The 21670-nt window shown below is 39.2% G+C and overlaps 1 protein-coding gene across 2 annotated transcripts in view; it reads right to left on the reverse strand.

The window, feature by feature from the left end:
- The window catches only part of ano2b (anoctamin 2b), a 115663-nt gene that overhangs the window by 50481 nt on the left and 43512 nt on the right, over positions 1 to 21670 (reverse strand). Inside the window, exons 9-16 of one of the 2 annotated variants that reach the window (XM_041780780.1) lie at positions 20409 to 20473; positions 17033 to 17167; positions 15171 to 15331; positions 14271 to 14353; positions 14082 to 14171; positions 10387 to 10470; positions 1885 to 1959; positions 1444 to 1645 (exon numbers count right to left, since the gene is read on the reverse strand). In XM_041780780.1, coding sequence (XP_041636714.1) covers positions 1444 to 1645; positions 1885 to 1959; positions 10387 to 10470; positions 14082 to 14171; positions 14271 to 14353; positions 15171 to 15331; positions 17033 to 17167; positions 20409 to 20473 — 895 coding nt within the window. The remainder of the gene's footprint in view (positions 1 to 1443; positions 1646 to 1884; positions 1960 to 10386; positions 10471 to 14081; positions 14172 to 14270; positions 14354 to 15170; positions 15332 to 17032; positions 17168 to 20408; positions 20474 to 21670) is intronic. The other variant, XM_041780781.1, reaches the window with a different exon arrangement.

The following is a 21670-nucleotide window of genomic DNA, read 5'->3' on the forward strand; positions in this document are numbered from 1 at the left end:
TCTAAAAATGTTGATTGTGATTGTGGGATTCCACAGCCGGCATATTTCTGTTTCAGCGTGTCAGATGTGTATCATTATAGACGTCGAAAACAACCAACAACAACAGACTCCAGACAAGAATAAATTTAAATTTCTAATAATAACTTATGTTCTATCATTTGTTGTAGGAATGCTGATTCAAGAAAAACTGAAGTGCAGATGGAAGAATTCGAAAACATAATCAGTTTGGATTGAAAAGGAAAATCAGATGGATTGGCCAGTCTGTCGTCTGGCAGATCCATCTTGTAAATCTCCAGTCTGAAACGATTGTTCAAGGTCTGAGATCTTACCTCAACAATTGATGTCATTTGAGGAGAACGATGCGGTAGCTACAAGCGGGGTTTGTACTTAAAACTGATAGCAATGGCTATCGCAGCTGTAGCATTTAGCTCAGCTGTGGCTATAGTATAGCTGCAGTTTTATCAGAACTGGCCCGCATTTCTTTATTAAATAAATTCTCCTCGACTGTCCTCAACATAAATTTTATCTACTGGCAAGCTCCACTGTTCATTAACCCTTGGAGCCCTAAACTATCTTCCCATTGGGTCTCACCTTGACTTTCTGTCTTTAAAAACGTGTAAAACATCAACCCTGTGGTACAAAGTCAAGTTTTAAACATAATTTTTTACAGGACAGGGCTTTAGGAATATGTGTTCTGCAGTAATGCCAAAGATATTCATGCACACTCAGCAGAGTAGAAAATGGATGGATGGAAGTTGAGCCACTCAAGCAAGAAAACTGTTTAAAAAAAATGATAATTCAGACAAAACAACAATCCTCTATAAATCCTCAATAAATAAAACAGCTGTTTTTTTATGTTTACTTTCAATTTTGAAAGCAAGAAAACAACTCAAGTTTTCAAAACAACCCAAATTCTCACACCCAAAACAATAAAAAAATGAGAGGGTTAACAGAGGGTTAACTACGGCAGCGCTTATCAGGTTACTACGAGAACTACGCATGTCTACTACCTCATTTTGTCTTGTCACTCTGATTGGCCCATAATTTGACAGACAGTCTGTTCATCCAATCACATTCCAAATGTTTTTTAAAAAGTCCTGCCCTTCCTAAACTTTCTATGGGAGGTTTCCCAGATGAATGTGAAATATATTCATGCTGTGGAAATACGAAACAGTCTATCCGGTGTGCCATGTTCAGAAAATAGAGGAAAAGTAATAAGGTATCTGATAACACAAGGTGCAGATGACTACTGACTTGTCAACTGAGTTGATCTTAATTGTATCTTTCACTGCAACTAATATTTTGATATTGACAGCCTTAATTTTTTAGTCATGTTTGGGACTAAGATCAAAACAGATTTTTAAAAGAGTTTGTTTTTCAGTTTCTTTGTGTTTTGATTAGTTTCCCTGCTGTGTTACAATAAGACAGTACATTTTCATGTACCTAGTTCAGTCAGCCAGAGTGCGACGGCTCCGTAGATTTCATCGAGGATCAGAATGACCACGAGGTTGATGATGACTGCAGTAGCTGTCACCGTCACTCGGACGTTGGACTTTGTCTCCGGGTCAGGGCTCATCGCCATCAGAGCGGAGACGGTGATTCGATAGATGATGACGCCGAAAACAGCTGAAAACGTCAAACCGAACTAGGAGCAGAAAGGGAAAGAAATCAAACATGTTAGCTGTCACTCAACCACATCAGTCTGACAGTGTAGAGACTAGAATTAATATTTCAATGACACAGTCATGTAGGTCAGTCATATATTCATTTATGCACATTAGCTAATGCAAATGTTTATTTTTCAAATTAAAGTGCTTCTATCCATACATGCATGTGAAATATACGACCCCTACTTCAGCATTAACCTGATTTTTAAATACTGACCATAAAGAGGATTGAGGAAACATTGATGCAGTATCCAGGCAGGCGATCTTTCCAGGTCAGCTTCTCTATGGCCGCCTAACAGGAAGGACAAAGGGACCAAGGGAGGAAAAGAGAGGGAAAATTGGCAGTCAATCATACAATAATCAACAGATCATTGAATTTTATTGAGAAATTTGTGAGGCAGAACCTCTAGTAGGCGCCTACTGAAACATCTCAGGAGACAAAAGCAGCTTCATGATTGCAGCAGTGACTAAAAGATAATCGTTTTTACAATAATCCAAATAATAATAGCACTGTCAGAGCTCCCTTTATTCCTTTCACATGGTTTGCATAAAATGAAGGCGAGTCAAGGCAGCAGCATATCTGTGCTCCACCGCCTCCACAGGAAGTGTTACTACACCCCATCAGAGAGACATAAAGGAGCACAATGGACCATTTTACAGTCTGCATCCTACATTTAGAGACCAGGAGGAGAAAATGTTTTCATTCCATGCACTGTAAAACACAGACACAAGACCCAGTTTATATCAACACTGCAGAGGAGAGACGATGGCTCAGTATAGCTTTTTCTTATAGAAATGTGAAGCACAACTAATGAAAGTAGAAACGGTTATCTAATTCTTTCTGTCTGTCGCTGAGTCATGGCTGCACTTGGAGAACTGTGCTTGCCGCCTTTGTGCCTAACCTTAAGTTTGCTGATTTCATCTAAAGACTTTGTTCAGTTTTTGAAAACTGAAAGAAATACCCCTTTTGCAGCAAGCACAGCCTCCACTCTTCTTTGAAGGCTCTGATGCTGGTCTTTTGGGTGTCACGGATTAAAAACTTTGGGAACCCTTGGTCTAGAGCATGACACAAGAATTAAACCATTTAAGTTCAACTTTGCTGTGAATATGACTCTGCTCATGTACACCACTGCCCAAAATTTGGGTTAACTTTGACATCATCTTTGGAGACTGTTCTGACTGAGGGGCCCTGTAACACCTGCTAACATAGTAACTTCCCACAAATGTAATAGACCACAAATGTAATACAAAAATGCAGCTTTTAACTTAAACCCACAAACATAATAGCAGTCTCCTACCGCAAACGTGATAACTTTTATCTTTTGCAGGGGTTTGTGGGAAGACAGAAATCATCGTCTCTCAAAACTGTATTAACTTTCCACAAATGATATGTAAACATGAATACAGAAAGATGTGGTCATTGTAGTCTTTTTACAATTGCCAGTGGGTTCAGCTTAAGTCACATCTAAATACTTGTGAAATTTTTGTGTTCACCATGAAACAGGAAGGTTTCTTTTCCAGAGTCTTGACTCTAACACAAACATTTTTGTGAGAAAATGGGAGAATTGATATGAATTTTGGAAAATTCTGCAAAATCAAAGGGGTTCTTCTTGAATGGAGCCCTCAGAGAGGATTCATCTGATCCAAATATAAGTAATTTTACAGTTCATGGAGAGCTGACGAAAAGAAAACCTTTTTCCGCACATGAACAAAACACACAGGATAAGACAGTGCTGGCTCTTCAAAGTTTGTTGTCTCCACCTATTACAGCAAGTAAGTATGACTTAAAGATGCAGGGTACAAACTTAGAAACAAATATTGAGTAGACGGGGATTTTAAGTTAAAACAAATCAATAGGGGTTGAAAGTAGGAGTGCAGGTCTAGTGTTGAGTAGCACTCACATAAATACATCAGGGAGACAAATTACTGGAGTGGAGGTAAGTGTTTATGAGGCTAATGGTAAATGTGTGCAGTAATATCACTGCTGCTGGTGGAGCCATCCTGAACTAGCTTGCAGACGTCACTCCATTAAACCCCAGTTACATTACAGATTGCTCCAGACCTTGTTGAGAACCACTGTTGCACTGTCTTACCCTCTGTTTGATAAGTCATACGTATGCCTCCTCAGTGGTATAAAGACACGTCTGACCCACTTTTCCAGGGAATATGCTGCCCTCTAAAATCAATTTTGAAAAAATATGACTAAATCATTACACTCTGAATGATTTAATGCCAAAATTAGGCTACAACTTGGCAAGGATCAAATATGCCAGGCTTTCCAGATGCCTCCTGACCTACTGACATCACCTTAATCACATAACTTTGTGTGCGGCTCTCAGTCTGGTCCTGAAGTTCCCAGAGGAAAAGCTGACCTACTTGCATCAACGAGTGCAGCCACTTTAGTGACCTGTCTCTGTTTAAAAATGATCAGATCTCTGTAAAAACAAATTTTTCTCCTTCCTCCAAAGATATGTGACCCAGTTCAGCAGTATACACTTGTTTACATACATGGGCAAGCAGAGGAGGACAGCAATTTCTCACAGGCTTACAGACACTGGCAGGGAGAAGTGATGGACAGTCTGAACACGAGTCCCGTGAATCTCCTAATATGACAGGCAACAGCACCATCTAGTGAATAATTCTTGGCATTGCAACCTGCTGTGCAATTCATGCAGTTTATATCAAACCAAAACTATTTCTAATATGTTAGAATTCACTATGGCTTGATTAAAAAGCATAATATGTATTTTTTTTCATAACATTTATCAAGCATTTGATTAAATTGATCATAAATCGGATGTTTTCTGACTGCTATGTTTGAGCTCTATGTGGTACTGTGGTCTTGTTGGAAGCAACTGCAGTAAAAGGATGTTTACAAATTACTTTACCCTTGATCAGACGGTCTTTTGGCTCCAAAAAGGTTCATTTGGTATCAGTACAGATTTTAAAATGTGTGTGAAATAACCAAAAAAAATGAAGAAAGGAAGCTCCTGGTGTTTCAGGACAGAGTCTGTCGAGTTAATAGAATATCACCATAACCATTAAAAGCACAATTATGACAAAGCAGGGAAGAAACACTGTTAAAGATGCTCTGCTAGTCTCTAGCTCAGTAAAGACTCTTCTAGGCTCTTGTCTCCCTTCATCTGTGTGGAGCATGCATTTTCATAGGGCGTTGTCTTTGCAAATGGAGACTGCATGGCTATCGCAACAGTAATGTAAATATTCTGCATATTGTGGCTTCATCTAGTCACCATATTTTCCCTTCCACCACATAAAACCATCAGCCACACAGTTTTTGATTTAGAAATTACCTCTGGCCTTAAAATGCAAGAGTGATAAAGGAACATTTGTATCAGTAAATCTTTTTGTTTTTTGGGGGGTTTTGCATTTAAATTTGATTGAAGAACGATGCATCTTTAAAACCAATCCTAGGATAGCTTCTTTAATTTACTAGAACTGTGAGGATTATGCTTGGACTGTTTGTATGAATGCATGCTCGGGTAAATTACTTTTCCAGGTAGAAAACGTCTTAATCAGTAACAAAGCTAATGAGCTTTTTGATTAAAGTGCAAACCTGCAACACTGAACAACATGAATCTCACTGCATTTCCCTCCTTCTGTTGCAATTCATATACATGAAGGAAAAAGAGCAGGCACTGATCAACAAAACCTCTGATAATATGCAGTACTCCCTTTTCTAACTCATATATTTTATCAAGTCAGTTTTAAGGCACATTAGAGAGGCAGACTGGTTGATATTAGGAAGGATAGTTAAGGGGAGAAAGACTCATACTGCAGTAACTTTTGTATTTTATAAGAGTTACACATTTGCCTTTTTAAACTCTTTTCTGGGCCAAAGTCTTATTTAGGGCAGAATACCAAACCACTTTTACTCTGGCTTTATACACACAAACCCGACCCGAACAGGTATGGACCTCAGGGACTGACTAACTGAAGGACAAAAAGACCTTCAGACAGGCTCTGTGTGGCTGGCGGGGATAGCCATCAGAGAAAAGGTAGAAATAAATGGGTCAGGTGTTATATTTGGCTTCTTACCTCCATTGAGGAAAGCCCATCAAAGACAGAGAGTGACAGAGTCTCACTCACAGTCTTTATTTTCTAGCTCTATCGGTTCACCCTCTCTCTACCTTTCTGTCCTCTAAATAAACCCAATTTTCCAGGATTATGACTAGCATATCAAACAATCCTAACAACAACAAAAAATCTTCTATATGACAAAGAAACCACGATATTTATCTGCACTAGTAAGAACACCAGACGGGTGGTTTCATCCATCCATCTGCACTGAACTTTATCTGCCGCTCTGTCTGACAGGTTGTTCAGCTTCCTGCCATCTTTCATTAAGTCTGGTGTCATTACACGGACCAATTTTCACTCAGCATGTCCAACTCTGACCGACTCCAGCAGCCCTGTGCCATGAGAGGCAGCAGATGCAAGCATTATTCAGGACTCCATAAGGGCCTACGTTGATGTCAGAGTGCTGAAATATGTAAAATCTTCCTTTCAGTAAATGTTTGGACTAGGGCTGATCTATCAGCCATATTCATTGATGTACAATTAATTGGGGGGGGGGGGGTTATATTGGAATCTGTCAGCAAGCATCATATTGACCCTGGATCAATGGGCAAATCAGATTCATCTCCAGCTTGAAAACTCCCAGAGTAACTAAACTGTGTTTGTTAGATTATTTCTTTATTGTAACAATGCTTACTGGCAATAAATCTTACCATTATTACCCTTTTAAATGGTGCCACATTTGTAAGGAACATGCATTTCTGGGATGAGCAGCAGAGCTGAGTATGTGGGGTGCGCCCGTTAAAAAAATTGCCAAATCCTCTCTGCCAATGCCAAAGAGCTGATTCTGCCATTGCTATTGACTCTTGTTTTGCTCTGGTGGTAGCATTCACACGCTACTGAGGCTCCTGTTTGTTAAATGAATAAAGAGTTAAATTGTTAATATGTCTGGTTTCTTCAGATTTCAATCATCCAACCTAGCAAACAACACCAAATGAGAGTCAAAGGCAGAATAAGCTGTTGCTCTGCTGCTCATCCCACAAATGCATGTTCCTTACAAATGTGGCACAATTTAAAAGGGAAATAAACAGGCTTTCCAACAGTTTAAGAGTTACTGCCAAGAAGCATTGTTACAACAAAGACAAATCTACAAAACACAAATTTCCCTTCATTTTGGGCTAAGTTTGCATTAATTTCTTAATTGAATGCTAGCACCACTATAAAGACAATAATTGGATGGTTTTGTGGTACTCAGTCTGATTTTGCTCATGAGGTGGTTCCTTTGTTATTTAAATGTCTTTTTATGAAGCGTGTCTCCTCTGTTTTATCCCCTATCTTAGACTATAACTGTTCTTGGCCCTTTAAGGCTCAGGTCAGACAAAATAAAAAGCTGTTTGTAAATCCTTGGGAACAGACTTGCATGCCAACAATGAACACGGTTTACAAATCCACAGCAGAGATTGCAAACGAGTAATAAGCAGCAGGGTAATGTTTACTTCTCATGGAAATGAGTTGTACGACTCCCTTGGAAGTAACTTTCAGTCAGATCATTCAAGATGGCAGATTCTGTGGAGGGGGACCCTCCGAATGTATGAATAAGTAGCTTAATTTAGGTGAAAAACACTTTTTTCAACATAGGCCTGCTCATAAATATTTTGTTTAATTTTTTACTTTATTTGTTCTACTAGACTAAATACAGTGCACTGTACCTTTAAGAAAAATGATGGACCATTCCAGTCTTTCTGATAGCTATCATGTGTAACAGCTGTGGTGTTTTATGGCCATTGTTTATGTTGGTTTGCTTGGGGTAAAAAATTAAAAATGAAATGATCAAAATAAAGAACTGACTGAGAATGATGATGACACTGAAAGCAGTCACAGCTTCAGTCAATAAACAAACCAAGACAAGACGAGCCGTACGCTTGTCATATAAAGCTTTGATGCTTTCACAGTGTCAGATTCATGCTGTATGGTTTGTATACTGTGTCAATGTGAATAAATATATAAAGATGGGTCTATCTGATGCACATTAGGATTTTTTAAATGTCTTGTAAAAACAGGAACAGAAAAAGATAAATTCTCCATTTAGGTTGTTTACATTTGATCCTCGACACATTTCAGTCTCAGGTGAGAAATTTAACAGTGTTAGTGTGTTTGTCTGTGTGTGTGCGTGAAAGAGAGAGTGAGCGAGTGAGAGAGAGAGAGTGTGTCACCATAGCGACATTCACTAATCTTACCCCTGGCTTCCTGCCCAGCGTGCCTGACTCCCACTCAGCCTCCCTCCCTCTGTGTCTCTCCATCCCTCCCCTCCTCGGAGTTTCTCTCTGTTTATTTCTCTGTCTCTGTTCTTTGTCTTTTCTGAAGTCTTTGTCTCTTTGATTAGATCCACAGATTTCAGAGTTATTACATAGTCAATGGAGCAGGTGCAAAACAAAGTTCTACCATTCAAATCATTTTTCACAGCAGATAAATCGACCTATCATCACAGGACAAGTACAGGTGTGGCAAATGACTGTGAAATGACGGCTCAGCTATATCAGCCTTTCAGCAAGCACAATAAGCTGTTATTACTGTTATCAACCACACCTGGGCAGGGTGGGAGTTACAGAAGGGGGGGTTGGCTACTCCTCATAGGTCCCCTAAGTCCCCTGAAAGCATGGCTTCATAGCTTTTTAGAAGGCGGTTAACTTTTGTCAGCATTTAATTTTTATTTTTCTGTATTATTATCATGATAATGTGTGACATCATGCTGTATGATGATATGCAGGGATATGCAGGGGGCAATTCATTAATCATCATTAATTCTTTTAAACAAAGATATTGCCATGCATGTAAATCAAAAAAATAGCAGCACAATTTCACTCACAGTCACACATTAAAAAGCTCTTTCAGCTCAGTCCCATCATAACAAATATACAGGCTTTTATTTTCCCATGAGCAAAAATAGTGACTAAATACATGCATTTCTCATTTTTGGGTTGGCACTTCCCTGGATCCTGCCTACTTGCACAGCTGATGAAGGGGATGGAAGTGTCTAAGGCCTAATAGTTTTGTCTGAAAAGTCCAAAAGTCAAAATTAAGAGAAAAAAGGCAACTCCTACTATAACTGTTGGTGTGTCTGTCTGTCTGTGTTGATTTGCACGCCACATCGTTGCCCCAGTTGTCCTTGATATCCCTCAGGAGATATCTTGAGTGTACTGGTTTGAAACTGGTGCCATAAAAAAATCATAAATATGTACATTGTTCGTATAAAATCCTGAAATGTTGCGCTGAGTAACCATTCAGCTCAGCAGTAGAAGTCTCAGCAGACAGCATAACAGGACAGTGATTAGGCTACACTCACAAGAACACAGCAACAGTTTGGCTATAGTTATTTAGTGTGTTTACATGCAGATGTTTTTAATGTTATGACATATACAGTGCCTATAAAATTGTTCACCCCCTTGGACGTTTAAGTCTTATTGATTTTATAACTCAATTCTGGTCATTGTAATGTCCCTTTATTGACCAAAAAAATACAAAAAAAAATTACAAAGCATACAGTGTTCATGATTTTGAGGTGGAAACGTGTAATAAGTTGTCCTGCCCTGTGCAGTTTGCCCTAGTTTGGGGTCTTAATGTGGAAGGAGCTAGCCTGCACCTCTACTTTGTGCTTAGCTGTATGCTCATGCTAATGGAGGAAAGTTGTGTCCGCATATTGATGGCAAGTGGATGCAAAAAAAATGAACAGAACTTTTGTGAACCGGGCCCAAAATATCTCCAATGTCATCCTTTTATCTCTCTGCAAGTTTGCCATCAAGTGCATTAAAACAATATATGTTTGTTTATAAATGACATCTCCCATATATTTTGCAGATAAAAAGTCAGACAAAAATCCCTCCTTAGCATCAGCTGTCTGCAGCGATTCTTAAATGTGTCATTAACTACTAATATGCCTTATAGAAGAAGACTCCTTGATGCAACATTTGTGTATGTTCTGGCTTTTTTTGATCACAAACTCCCCACCTACTGGAGGTGGCAGACACACTGCCTGTGTTTCTGTTAACATTGACAGTATTTGTCTAAAAAAACAGGTTTGTCTCCCATTCTGCTGACAGTAGAAACATTCTGTTCCCTGGCAAAGATATTTTTCAAATAAATAAATGTCTCCAAACACTTTTTCAAGGCCAATTTAAATTTAAAGTATGCAGGAACAACTGAGAAGATTCTTTCCAAAACGGAAACGTCCATCACAAACATTGGGGCACTTGTTCCAACATTGGCTGGTGTTGTTTATTGTTACATAATTATCAAAGAAGTACTTAGAGAGCAGTCACTGGAAATATTTAATTAAGGAAGCAAATATACCCTCGGAGAAGCACCCACAGAACAGAAAATACGGGCGCCGGTATGAAAGGGTAATTTTGGGCCAACTTCCTCTTGGGCAACAGAAAGTTTGGTCATGCCTTTAGTTTACAGAATGATTCAGAAGATTATTAAAAGAGAGTTTTGTTGCCGTGAGCATCAGAAAAATCAGAAAACAAGCCAAGAAAGTTGTACAAACAAATACCTGAGGAGCTGAAGAAGCCAGAGGCAGAGACAGGAAGAGAAGAACAGAGAGACTGAAGCCTGCAGGAGGGAAGAAGAGGGGCAGGAGAGGATAAGGAAGGAGGAAGAGGGAGGAAAGAAGGGGAGGAGGGGTTACCGGTATTCCTGCAGCCATAGTAGAAAGCAGTTTTTGTCTCCATCTGTCCTTCCCTGTCACTGTCCCATCCTCCGGCTTCGCTGGCTAGAAGACAGAGTAGACCAAAAGAACAGACACCACATTTACACGTAAAATAAAAAGCATATTCAGTAACACAGAGCTGTTGTACAAGTTTACAGACTAAGTTCATAAAACTTTTGATACTATTTAATTCAGAGTGTTTTAAAACAATACAATCTCAGTAATTTTATGACTATATGGGTTAAAAATACTGAAGCAAAGTGGTGTAGTGCAAGGTATACAGAGTATACCCACTTTAAAATGGAGATGGGTTGTATAACTTGGCAAAGTACCATTAGCCTCTAGAGATGTCATTGAGCATTGCCTCTTTAAACAGGATGCGATTGAAGAAGCTAGGCTAGATGGCGCCACAGACGGGTATAGCTGCTCCCCACTATTGAGTGATTTTTAGATTAAAATGGGCCAAAACTAATGCTGGCTCAATTGTACATCAGATCAAACTACTGAAGCATTTTATCACCAACAAGAAAGCCTCTCTGTTTGGTACTATTTTGCAATGCCACCTTCAGCATGTCATGCAGAAAGGCGTAGGTCGTTTGGGCTGGTGGCGCAAGCACCATCTTACTTCTCTGAAGCTGGGCATTGCATGCTTAGGGCTTTCTGGCTAATCCAGCCTATAGTAGCAGCAGCAAACATAACTTCAGCTGTGGGAAGAGCCAATAATGAGAGGAGGACAGCAATGAACTATCCAGAGGATGCTTTTCTATTTCAACACAACTATGCCAAAGAAACTGATGGTCAGATGTGACTGTTCTAGCAGTGGTTACAGTTGAGATCATCAGTTCACAAGGGCTAATTCTTGAGAAATGTCGATCATTTTTGCTGGAGAAAAAAGAGTCTAGCATAACTTGGGCGTCTCATCCTTCTTGTCTTCTTGTACAAGCCAACACATCTCGCTCTTTAAAAGTTTTCCTTGTGATTCAGTTGCATTAGAATCCATGTATTTAAAATAAAGCCCAACAGCACAATGATGTAGCAGCTGTAGGTGACTGCTCGTCGTGAGTGGTGGAGCTGTTCTACCGACAAGTGGTTTGTGTATTATTGTGAAGGTTAATTGGAAATTAAACGTCTAGACCCCAAACAAGAAGACCTCGCTTTTTCTGGTGTGTCTCAAGGAAAATCCTTCAGTCATTTGTTTGTTTTGTTTGGTCGGTAAGGTCTTTGATAGAGAGGCTGAGCATGGCTGCTCAGAGTAAGAGGCCAAGCAATTTGGCAGAGTTGGAAGCTCTCTGGGGACAACTGGGGTACAATTACACAACTATGCACATAAACTACCTCATGTATCAGACTGCACATACTCAAGTAAGCTTTTGGAAGCTTACTTGGGATGTCCTTTTCATGCGGCTATAATTCCCTGGCTATTTTGTTCGATGTCTGTTGTTTACATGGTGTATGAATTAAATAAATGATGAAATGAAGTGTGTTTGATTAGGAACAATGAACCAACTGTGAAAGCAGGACAGTGGGGGACAAACTGCCTAATTTGAAAACACATAAAGTGCCTGAAAACATTGTTTCTAATTCCTTCTGCTGCAGCGTTGCCTTTCTCTTTTTAAAACACAACCAGCAGATGTTGTAAGTTGACAGTTTTCCTCTAACACTGTTATAATCATTCAACCTTTCAATAGCCATTCTTGATCAGGTTTTGGGTGATCTATCATGTGATATTGTCTTGACTTCTCTTGGGCTGAGGCAGAAAGCCATCTGTCGCGTAGAAAGAGTATGTGGGCCAACAGGACCTAATGTGGTTGACCTAATTTACAAAGAGAATCTAGATCATTCTCAATCATTAGATTATCAGACTAGAATATAATAAGATTAAAGTAAACGTTGCAGGCTTCAATAAAACAATTGAATCCACGCAGATCATATTAAATGGTTTGTTTCTAATTTGAGGACAAAGTCAAGGGTGAGTGTCCCACAGAATGTTTGATGGGAATGTACAGCTTTAAGTATACTGCAAATCTGGTGAATGTTTTATTGACTGTTCATGTTATCAAATACGGTTTGAAAGGATGTTTCAGTGAAAGTGAAATATCACACTGACAACTATTCAGACTCTTTGTGAAAACACTTGAAATTTAGCTCAGTTTCCTCCTTTTTCTCTGGATCTTTGCTGAGATTTTTCTACACCTTGATTGGAGTCCACCTGCGGTACAATAAATTGAAAAGCACACACCTGAAAATGCATATCAGTGCAAAAATCATCCATGAGGTCAAAGGAACTGCCTTCAGAGCTCAGAGACAAGATTGTTACAAGGCACAGATTTGGGAAAGGCAAGAAAAAAAATTCTGTTGCACTGAGGATTCCCATGGTCACAGGGGCCTCCATAATTCTCAAACAGAAGAAGTTTGGACAACCAAGACTTTCCAAGAGCTGGTCACCTGGCCAAACTGAGCAAATGGGGGAGAAGGGCCTTAGTTAGAGAGGAGACCAAGAAACTGACGGTCACTCTGAGGTCCAGAGATCCTGTGTGGAGATGGAGAAGCTCCAGAAGGGCAATCATCACTGCAGCCCTCCACTGATCTGGACTTTATGGTAGAGCGGCTAGACAGAAGTCTCTCCTCAGTGTATAACACACAAAAGCCCACTTGGAGTGTGTAAAAAATCACACGAAGGACAGACTGTGAGAAACAAGATTCTCTGGTCTGATGAAAACCAAGACTGAACTGTCTGGCCTCGAATCTAAATGTTGTATTTGGGGGAAACGAAGCAGAGCTCATCATCCTCAGTGAAAACCTGTTCCACAGTGCACAGGACCTCAGACTGGGTTCATCTTCCAACATGACAATGACCCTGAGCACACAGCCAAGACAACACAGGACTTAGGGACAACTCTGTGAATGTCCTAGAGTGGCCCAGCCAGAGTCCTGACTTGAACCCTGTCAAACATCTGGACAAACCTGAGAATGTCTGTCTACTGACAGTCCCCACCCAACCTGACTGAGCCTGAGAGGATTTGTAAGAAGAAAATTCTTACAAAAGTATTTGTAAGGTAGAAAATTCCCCAGTCCAGGTGTACAAAGCTTGTTGCATCATACTCAAAAAGACCTGAGGCTATAATTGCGGCCACAGGTGTTTTAACTAAGTACTGCATAAAGGTTCTGAATACTAAAGGGAATTGGATAATTCAGTTTATTTAATTCAGCACTGTAATAAATGTGCACAATTTTTTTAAAACTCTGTTTCCACTTTGTTATGATAGGGTACTGATTATAGATTGATGAGAGAAACAATAAATTGAAAGGTTGTAGCATCAGGCTGTAACATAAAAAAGTTGAAAAAGGGAAGGGGGTCTGAATACTTTCTAATTGGACTGATAAAAAGAATAGTCTAGATTCACAAACACTATGGTTGCATAACTGCATACCAAAATTTAGTGACTGTGATTCAGTACCAGCAGGTGATAGATGGATTAATAGAATGGCCATTTGCAATCGTGTTTTTGTGGGAGTCAGTGTTGGCTTTCTTGATAAAACTGAATAATTTAGGTAAATATTGCAATGGCACAACTATGGTCTGGGTAAGAGAATGAAATTCCTCTCAGATAATATTCATCAGTTGGCTGATAGACTTTCTGCACTAAATGAAAGATGTGTCTCATCTTTCCTACCTCATTCTTCTTCTTTTTCTTCTTCTTTTGTTTCTGTTTTCTCTGCCTCTTCTGTAGGAGGATGGTCTCGTATCTCGGCCTGGGATGTTCCTGCAGAAAAATTCAAATTTGTATGCATTTTTAGAATTTAAGTGTCTTTATGTGTATTCTTTGAGCTTGTGTGTGTGTGCATGTAAGAAGTGGGTATACCTCATCTTCTTCAATGCCTGTCAGATCCCAGCTGAAGCTCAAACTGATCTGACGTCGCTTCCAGTGCTCCAAAAACAGCACCGCTACAAAAACACAAAGGAGTAATAGGATAAAGATCTGAATAATCCATTAAATATCCTGTTCCAATGACAGCCTGCCAAACTTTTAAGTCTTACTGTAAAATACAAAACACCTAAAAAAAAAAGATCCAGTTGAGCTGTTTCATCTGTCTTTGCTTTTTGTAGTTTTTCAAACACAAACGTACACTCTTGTAGTTCTCATAAAGTTTATATTATGATGGACAGAGCAACAACTGTCTAAATAAGGCCAAAAACGTGGAGGTCCCCCTGCTGACTGGGCCCAGTATCAGTCAAAAATCCCACCAGTTCTATATAACAGATGAGACTTAGCTCATACTATAAAATTAAAATGTGGGTAAAAAAATACCAAACTTTGAGTCTCTTAAAATCTGGGTTAAAAGCCCTTGTTACATCACTTAGATTAAAATTGCTAGAGATTAGCTAGTTTGCTAGTTTGCAGTAACTTGCTCATCAGCATTTAATATAAAAAAAATACAAATTGTTAGCTACAGTGTTGTGAAAAAGTATTTTCCCCCTTCCTGATTTCTTAAGTTTTGCATATTTGTTAAACTTAAATGTTTCAGATCATAAAGCAACTTTTAGACAAAAACAACCCGTGTCAATACAAAATGCAGTTTTTAAATTATCTAATTTATTAAGGGAGTAAAAGCCATCCTGGCCCTACCTGATAAATTACCCCTAGACTCTTAACATCACCAGGAATGTAAGGTGAAGAAGATAACAAGGCGCTTGAAATCAGATTTGCATTCTGGCCAACTATTCTGCAAACACATATGCCATCAGACACGTGTAAACTCACCCCACAGAGACATGAAAATGGCGAAGAAGACTGTGGCTGGGTTGTCGAAGAGGTGTGAGGCCCTGGCGGTGCCACAGGCGGTGCTAAGGCGCCAGAAGTCGCAGGCTCCATCACACAGAGGACACATGGTGAAATTGAGACTATCATCACACATCTCCTGACTGAGGGGGAGGAAATCAAAGTTTAAGTCACAGAGCAGAAAGGTGTTTACACTGTGGCAGTTTTAAACTCGAGCCACATTCATCTATAAAGCATCAGATACACTGAGGTTGTGATTTGCCATCAGTGGGTTAAGTTCCAGTTAACATTTAACGATGAGAAATGAATGGAAGTTTTAACACATACCCACACTACAAGCTACTCTGATCTGACCTTTTTCAGAGCCAGTGTAGGCTGAATTACCAACTATTTGCCTCGTGATACACTCACTCACTCACACTCAGAGTGTCAGCCGAACCTTCTGTGTTCCTCCTACACACCCCTGACTGAAGCCGGATGCAGCAGGTATCCGGGCAATCCCAGTCCACTGTGTGTGTGTGTAACAGTGTGTGTGCTTTAATTTTTGTAGGAAGAAGACCTGATTTATTTTATCTTTACTATGGTGTACAGGAGCATTTTTATTTAACCCTTTTCTATTTATAAACCAATCATGGTCTATATAGTTTGGCTTATTGACCAAAAAAAAAGACAAAAACACCCCTTTAATGTGGAAGTGAAAACAGAATCCTTCAAAGAAAAGTGAATTAATCAAAAATATGTAATTAAATAACTGACCGCATAAACATCCACCCCTTCTAAAGTCACTGACCTAATTCAACAGAGGTACAGCCATTTGGTCCAAATGTGGATCACCTGAGTTCAGGGAAGGTGTCTGTACTGATTGTAGTATAAAGCCACCTGTGTCTGGAAGGTCCAATCATTGGTTAATTAGTATTCCTGGCTACCATTACACCATGAAGACAAAAGAACATACCAAGCAACTCAGAGAAAAGGTCATTGAAGAGTATAAGTCAGACGATGAATACAAATACATTCCCAGCAATTAATTAAAATTCAGTTAAATCCAACATCAAGAAATGGAAAGAATATGTCAAATGTGTAAATCTGCCTAAATCAGGCCGTCCTCACAAACTGAGTGACCATGCAAGAAGGAGACTAGTGAGAGGCCACCATGACACCTATGACTACTCTGAAGGAGTTACAAGCTTCAGTAGCTGAGATGGGAGACACCCTGCATTTAACAACAATTAAATGTTTTCAAGATGCAGAAGGTGACCGTAGCCGGTCAAGTGTTCAGTGAAAGCAACACAGAAATGGTTTAAAGACAACAAGGTGAATGTTCTGGAGTAGCCGAGTCAAAGCCCAGACCTTAATCCAATAGAGAATTCCTGGCTGGACTTGAAAAGGGCACTTGACCCATGTGCAACCTGACTGTGCTCTAGTAGTTTTGCATAGAAGAATGGATTAAAACTGCAGAGTCCAGATGTGCAAGCCTGACTGAAACCTATCCACACAGACTCCGTGCTGTGATTGCAGCTAAAGGTGCATCTACTAAATACTGACTAGAATGGGGCGAATATTTATGCAACCACTTCTTTTACATTACATATTTTTATTTAATTGACATTACTTTTTAGGGATCTGTTTCACTTTGACATTAAAAATCTTTTTTGCCAAAAAAGCCAAATTATATGGATCATGATTGATTTATAAAATCAATTAAAGGGTAAAACATCCAAGTGGCTGAATTATTTTTATAGGCACTACAAGCCAAAATTGACAAAATAACACACTTCCCCTTTAAATCAACCAAATGAAGGGATTTTTCAAGTATAGTGAAGCATCAGTGCACTTTTTCCTACCTGGGTATGTTTGTATCCACCGTTGCTACCCCGTAGCCAAAGACGATAATTCCCACTATAGAGGCCGGTATCAGCAGTTGTGTGTAAACACCGAGCCATGCGAAGTACAAGCCAATCTTCTCCCCAAAGTACTTCCTGTGAGGTCAAAGGTCAGGGATTAGTCGTTGAAAGTAACAGCGAAGTTCATGGTCCTGGCAGATCAGACGTGTTAGAATTAAACAGCACGCAACACAGGTGAGAGAATCCTAATGCTGTGTTAAAAATAAAAGCCTTAAATAGAACAGCAGGTGCTAAGAGTTTAATTTAGGCTTTCTTTCACTAGGCTGAGTGCTAAGATTACTTTCTTTGAGAGCTCTGAACATAATACATGAGCTCTGCCAAGACTTAAAGGCCACAAAAACAGTCCAAACTCCTGAATGCAAATCACTCCATAAGATTTAAGGCTAACTATGCAACAGCCAGACTAAAACAAAAGTTGTCTTTGGACACACCCTTTTCAAACCACCACACCTTACTCCCCTTTACTCTTGCATTGTCCCAACCTCTCACTTCCTGTTTAATAGAGCCATCATTGTTGCAAAACTACCTGCAAATGCAATTACAGATTGGTAAATGCATGAACAGACCTCACTGGTCACTTACTGTCATGATTTTAGGAGTCATTTGAAACCAACATGTAGCCCATAAAATCTCATTATGAAACATGATTTCACTACTTTCTTCACATGGGACTTTGACAATGTGGGTGAGTTATGTTTTAGATAAGGCCCGGCCCACTAGCCCCTTAGCTACTTGGCTAGGTGCACAAGCATGCTGAGTGCATTAAAGACGCTGGCAATTCAAATGAATGGGGGCGAATTGCCAACAAGCTGAGAGAAGTGACATAGTCCAACCTGCCTCACCAATGTTACATTCATAAAGCCAACATCCCATCAACCTGCTCAGCCATGAACCCTTACGTTCACATAAAAAAAATAAAAATTAAATAAAAGTGTATATGAGACAGTGAAGCAGAAATGTGCTGATGGATATCTGGAAAATCAAGCTTCTGTTATCAAATTTAAGTGGCAATTTTGACTCAAAGGTGATTTTGTCTAAGTTAGTTTGTATTATTTCTCCATCTGTTGTAATCCTGTGTCAACAATCTTTATGTTATGACATTAATTCTTTATGTCCTCAGAAACAGAGTCCCTGAGGGGGAAAGGCTGTCTTTCCTCCTCCACGTGACCGCAGAGCTAACAGTTGGAGAGAGACGGGTTCACATGAAAAAAGAGAGAAACATATTTGAGCCTTTGAGCAAAACATAAACAATCTGCAGATCCAGAATGAGTCCTGGATCTAGAGGCTGTAAACACAGCGCTGAATACAACAAACCTAGAGGCTGTTTGACTTCACTCCCTCATTAACCCCAATACATTTACACAGGGTGTAATTGATTTTTGCCACATAAATACTCAGAATGTCACACTAACAATGTAAGCAAGGGAGGTTATAAAGGGAGAGTGAGGAGCAGAGTTACTAAAATGATCAATCAATGAAAATATTGATTAAATTTTATAAAATGTAGTGTCCTTTACAGTGTCCTATAAATAAAGACAATCCCTTTGTCATCCATATGCGCACAATCTCTCCTTTACAAAAGAATACTGATAAAATAAAGCAATTAAAATAGCAGAGAAACATCTGTCTGTGCTGCTCCTGCTCTGTCTGACAGCAGAATTTAATATCTTGGACTACTTTTGTGTTGTAAAACAAAACATCTAAACGTGCCAAACACGCTGTGTGTGCACGTTGCATAATGATAGAGTTGTTTCATTGTACAGAAGCATAAACAGATGACAGATAAATAGCTGTAGTAAACTGACAGAATATGATACTCTGGGTGTGCAGATGGTCGAGTGGTTTAAGCACTACCCATGTACACTGCAGCCTGGTTTGGAATCCAGCCTGTGGCACTTGACCGCATGTCTCTTCCCTGTTTCCGAGTCTATCCACTGTCCTTCCTCTATCCAATAAAGGCATGAAAAGGCTCACAAATAAATCTTAAAAAAAGGAAAATGATACTCCATACAGATAAACTTCCTATGCGTACACCATACAGAGGTGAGCCTATCTGTAAGTCTTTTCTATTGGTGGATTTCTCTAAAAGTGTCCCATATTAATGCCTGCAGCTCAGACCTTTGACCTCGTAAAATGTGAAGATCACAGTATATATGCTGCCCATGTATCTGAAAAATAACAAGAGCATTTTGTCTCCCATGTCTCTATCACTGAAGTATGACACATATCTCTATAGTGTGCCGTTTCAGGTGTGCAGGTAGAAGTGCTTTATTAAGAGGAGAGCTTAAACTGAATAGGTTGATGAGGAAGAAATAGAGGATTTGTTTCATCTCATACCAGATGTGCAAAATTTGGTATATAATACGGAGTTTCCCAACAACAAAAGTTTGGCTAGAAGAAAGGCTGAGTGGCTAGTAACTTTAAAAACCACAAGCCATGGTGGCAGGTGAGCAAAAATGTCAATGTCAATGTCAAGCCCTATATGTAGGATATAAGAATAAAATAAGCTACGATGATAAGATGTGTTGTTGGTGGCAGTTACCACTTTACTTTTGGATTAGTTATGATTGATTTAAGTGTAATGAGTATTTTATAGGCCTCTAATTAGAAGTATGCTACTGCGTTTTAAATAAGACTAGTTATTTATTAAGTGACATACATTTTAGGCCTATTGTCAATTATTTTTGACTACTGTGGCAGTGGATTATTGCAAACTCTACTGAGTTAGTTGCAGTCTCCCTCTTCACCACATTCTCAGAACATTTATTGTGACAATACAGTTTGCTAATATTGACAATCCTGTCTCCATTCCTACAGTTGAGTTAGGTTTTTCATGTTGTACTTTGTTTTATTCAAAAGAACCATAATATCACTGAACTAAGTGTAATGTAAACTATGCTATATACCATAAAATATATAGGTTAAGACCATAAATAATTTAATAGGAGAGGTTATCATGACTGTAGCCTGTTTTGGTTGTTAAGTGTAATAGATGTGGCATATTCATGGACCATCTAATGGATTAGGAATCTCTCCATCATAGTTTGGCAAGTTAGGGGGCCCCAAACACAATGTTGCATAGGGCCCCCACAAAGCTAGAAATGGCCCTGGTTGTAGTTTAAGCTGCTGTTAATACTTACAGTAAAGAAAAAAAAAACAAAAAAAAAAAAACCTGGACGTTCAAATGAAATATGACTTCAAACTGAGAATGACTGATTCATGGTATACCACTCTAGAGATGTAAATGTCCACTTGTGATTGGATTACACAGGTCACATGTTTAGTTAACAGGCTAATGTTAGTGATGAAATGTTACCTGACAAGATCGATGGGCTGGTACTTGTAAAAGGCTGAGTATCTGGCCCACTCTTCATGCAGGACCTGAAAACAAACAGGAAAGAGACACAGAGAGTCACCGTGGGTGTGTGTTGTTTTCCTTATGTTTACCAGTCATTGCAAACAACAACAATCCTGAGAGGCAGAACTGATCTGGAGGCAGAAATAATCTGATTGGTCGAGTTAAACCTCAGCGGACGAGGCCAAGCAACTGCAGTTTGAGTAATATTATTCTAAGGCCAAGAGAAAAGGGATAAAAAGGGTATTATGAAACCTGGTGCTCTTCTTTCTGAGAGACTCACCGCTAGTACTTTATCTGGCTTAACAGACTATGACAGAAAGATGCTATTTATATTTTCATTTTTAAAGAGACCCAGGCCCCGCAGATTTTGTTGTTTTGCTTCATTCTTTGAATTTCAAGTCAGTCAGTGACTTCTGAGCCACTCTGAGAAATATTTGTTTAACTTAAACTCCAATCTGTGATGGTGTTCAACAGATGGGAAGCCAGAAGAGCCTCAGACGGATAGATGCATTGTTTATGAAAGGGAAGGTTTCTTTGCTTTTCAACTGCTGAGGGTTTAAGGGTCTAGGCTTTAAGTTGAAGAAGATTTGATCTATGGAGTGCACTTCATTTCCAAGGCACTGTTTCACTAGTAAATGGTTGCTTCTGATATTAAAGAGCAGTATCTGTCAACATTAGAGAATAGTTTATAGTGTTAATGATGCAATTATGGAGGTGGCATGATGTGTGCTGCAAGACACATTGTTTGAAATGTATCTTATTACATCATGTTGTATCATATCATATCCTAAAGTAAGTCCTGATGATATTGTATCATTTCATATTGTACTATACTGTATTATACCTTAACCTAGCTTATCATATAGTATCATAATGTATTGTATCGTGTCCTTTTGGTTTTCAATAGTATCATATTGTTTTGTATCGTATCGTTTTGTATTGTACCTTACTGTGTCTTATCGTGTTGTATCATGTGGGATCAATTCTATAATATCACGTCCTTTTGTATGGTGTAGTATTGTATCATATTATATCAAATTAGAGGTGAAAAGATAATCTGATATGGATCGGTTAACCGATGTTAACATCAAAGGTCTGAGTGCATCGGCCTGCAGAGCCCTGGATCAGTAAAAACGAGGCTTTAATCAGACTAGTTTGCATTCACAAAGGCTCTGCTGCTTGTTTTAATAGCCACGGTGACCTTTCACCTTTCAGCGAGA

This window comes from Cheilinus undulatus, linkage group 23, assembly GCF_018320785.1.
Source record: "Cheilinus undulatus linkage group 23, ASM1832078v1, whole genome shotgun sequence".
NCBI lineage: Eukaryota > Metazoa > Chordata > Actinopteri > Labriformes > Labridae > Cheilinus > Cheilinus undulatus.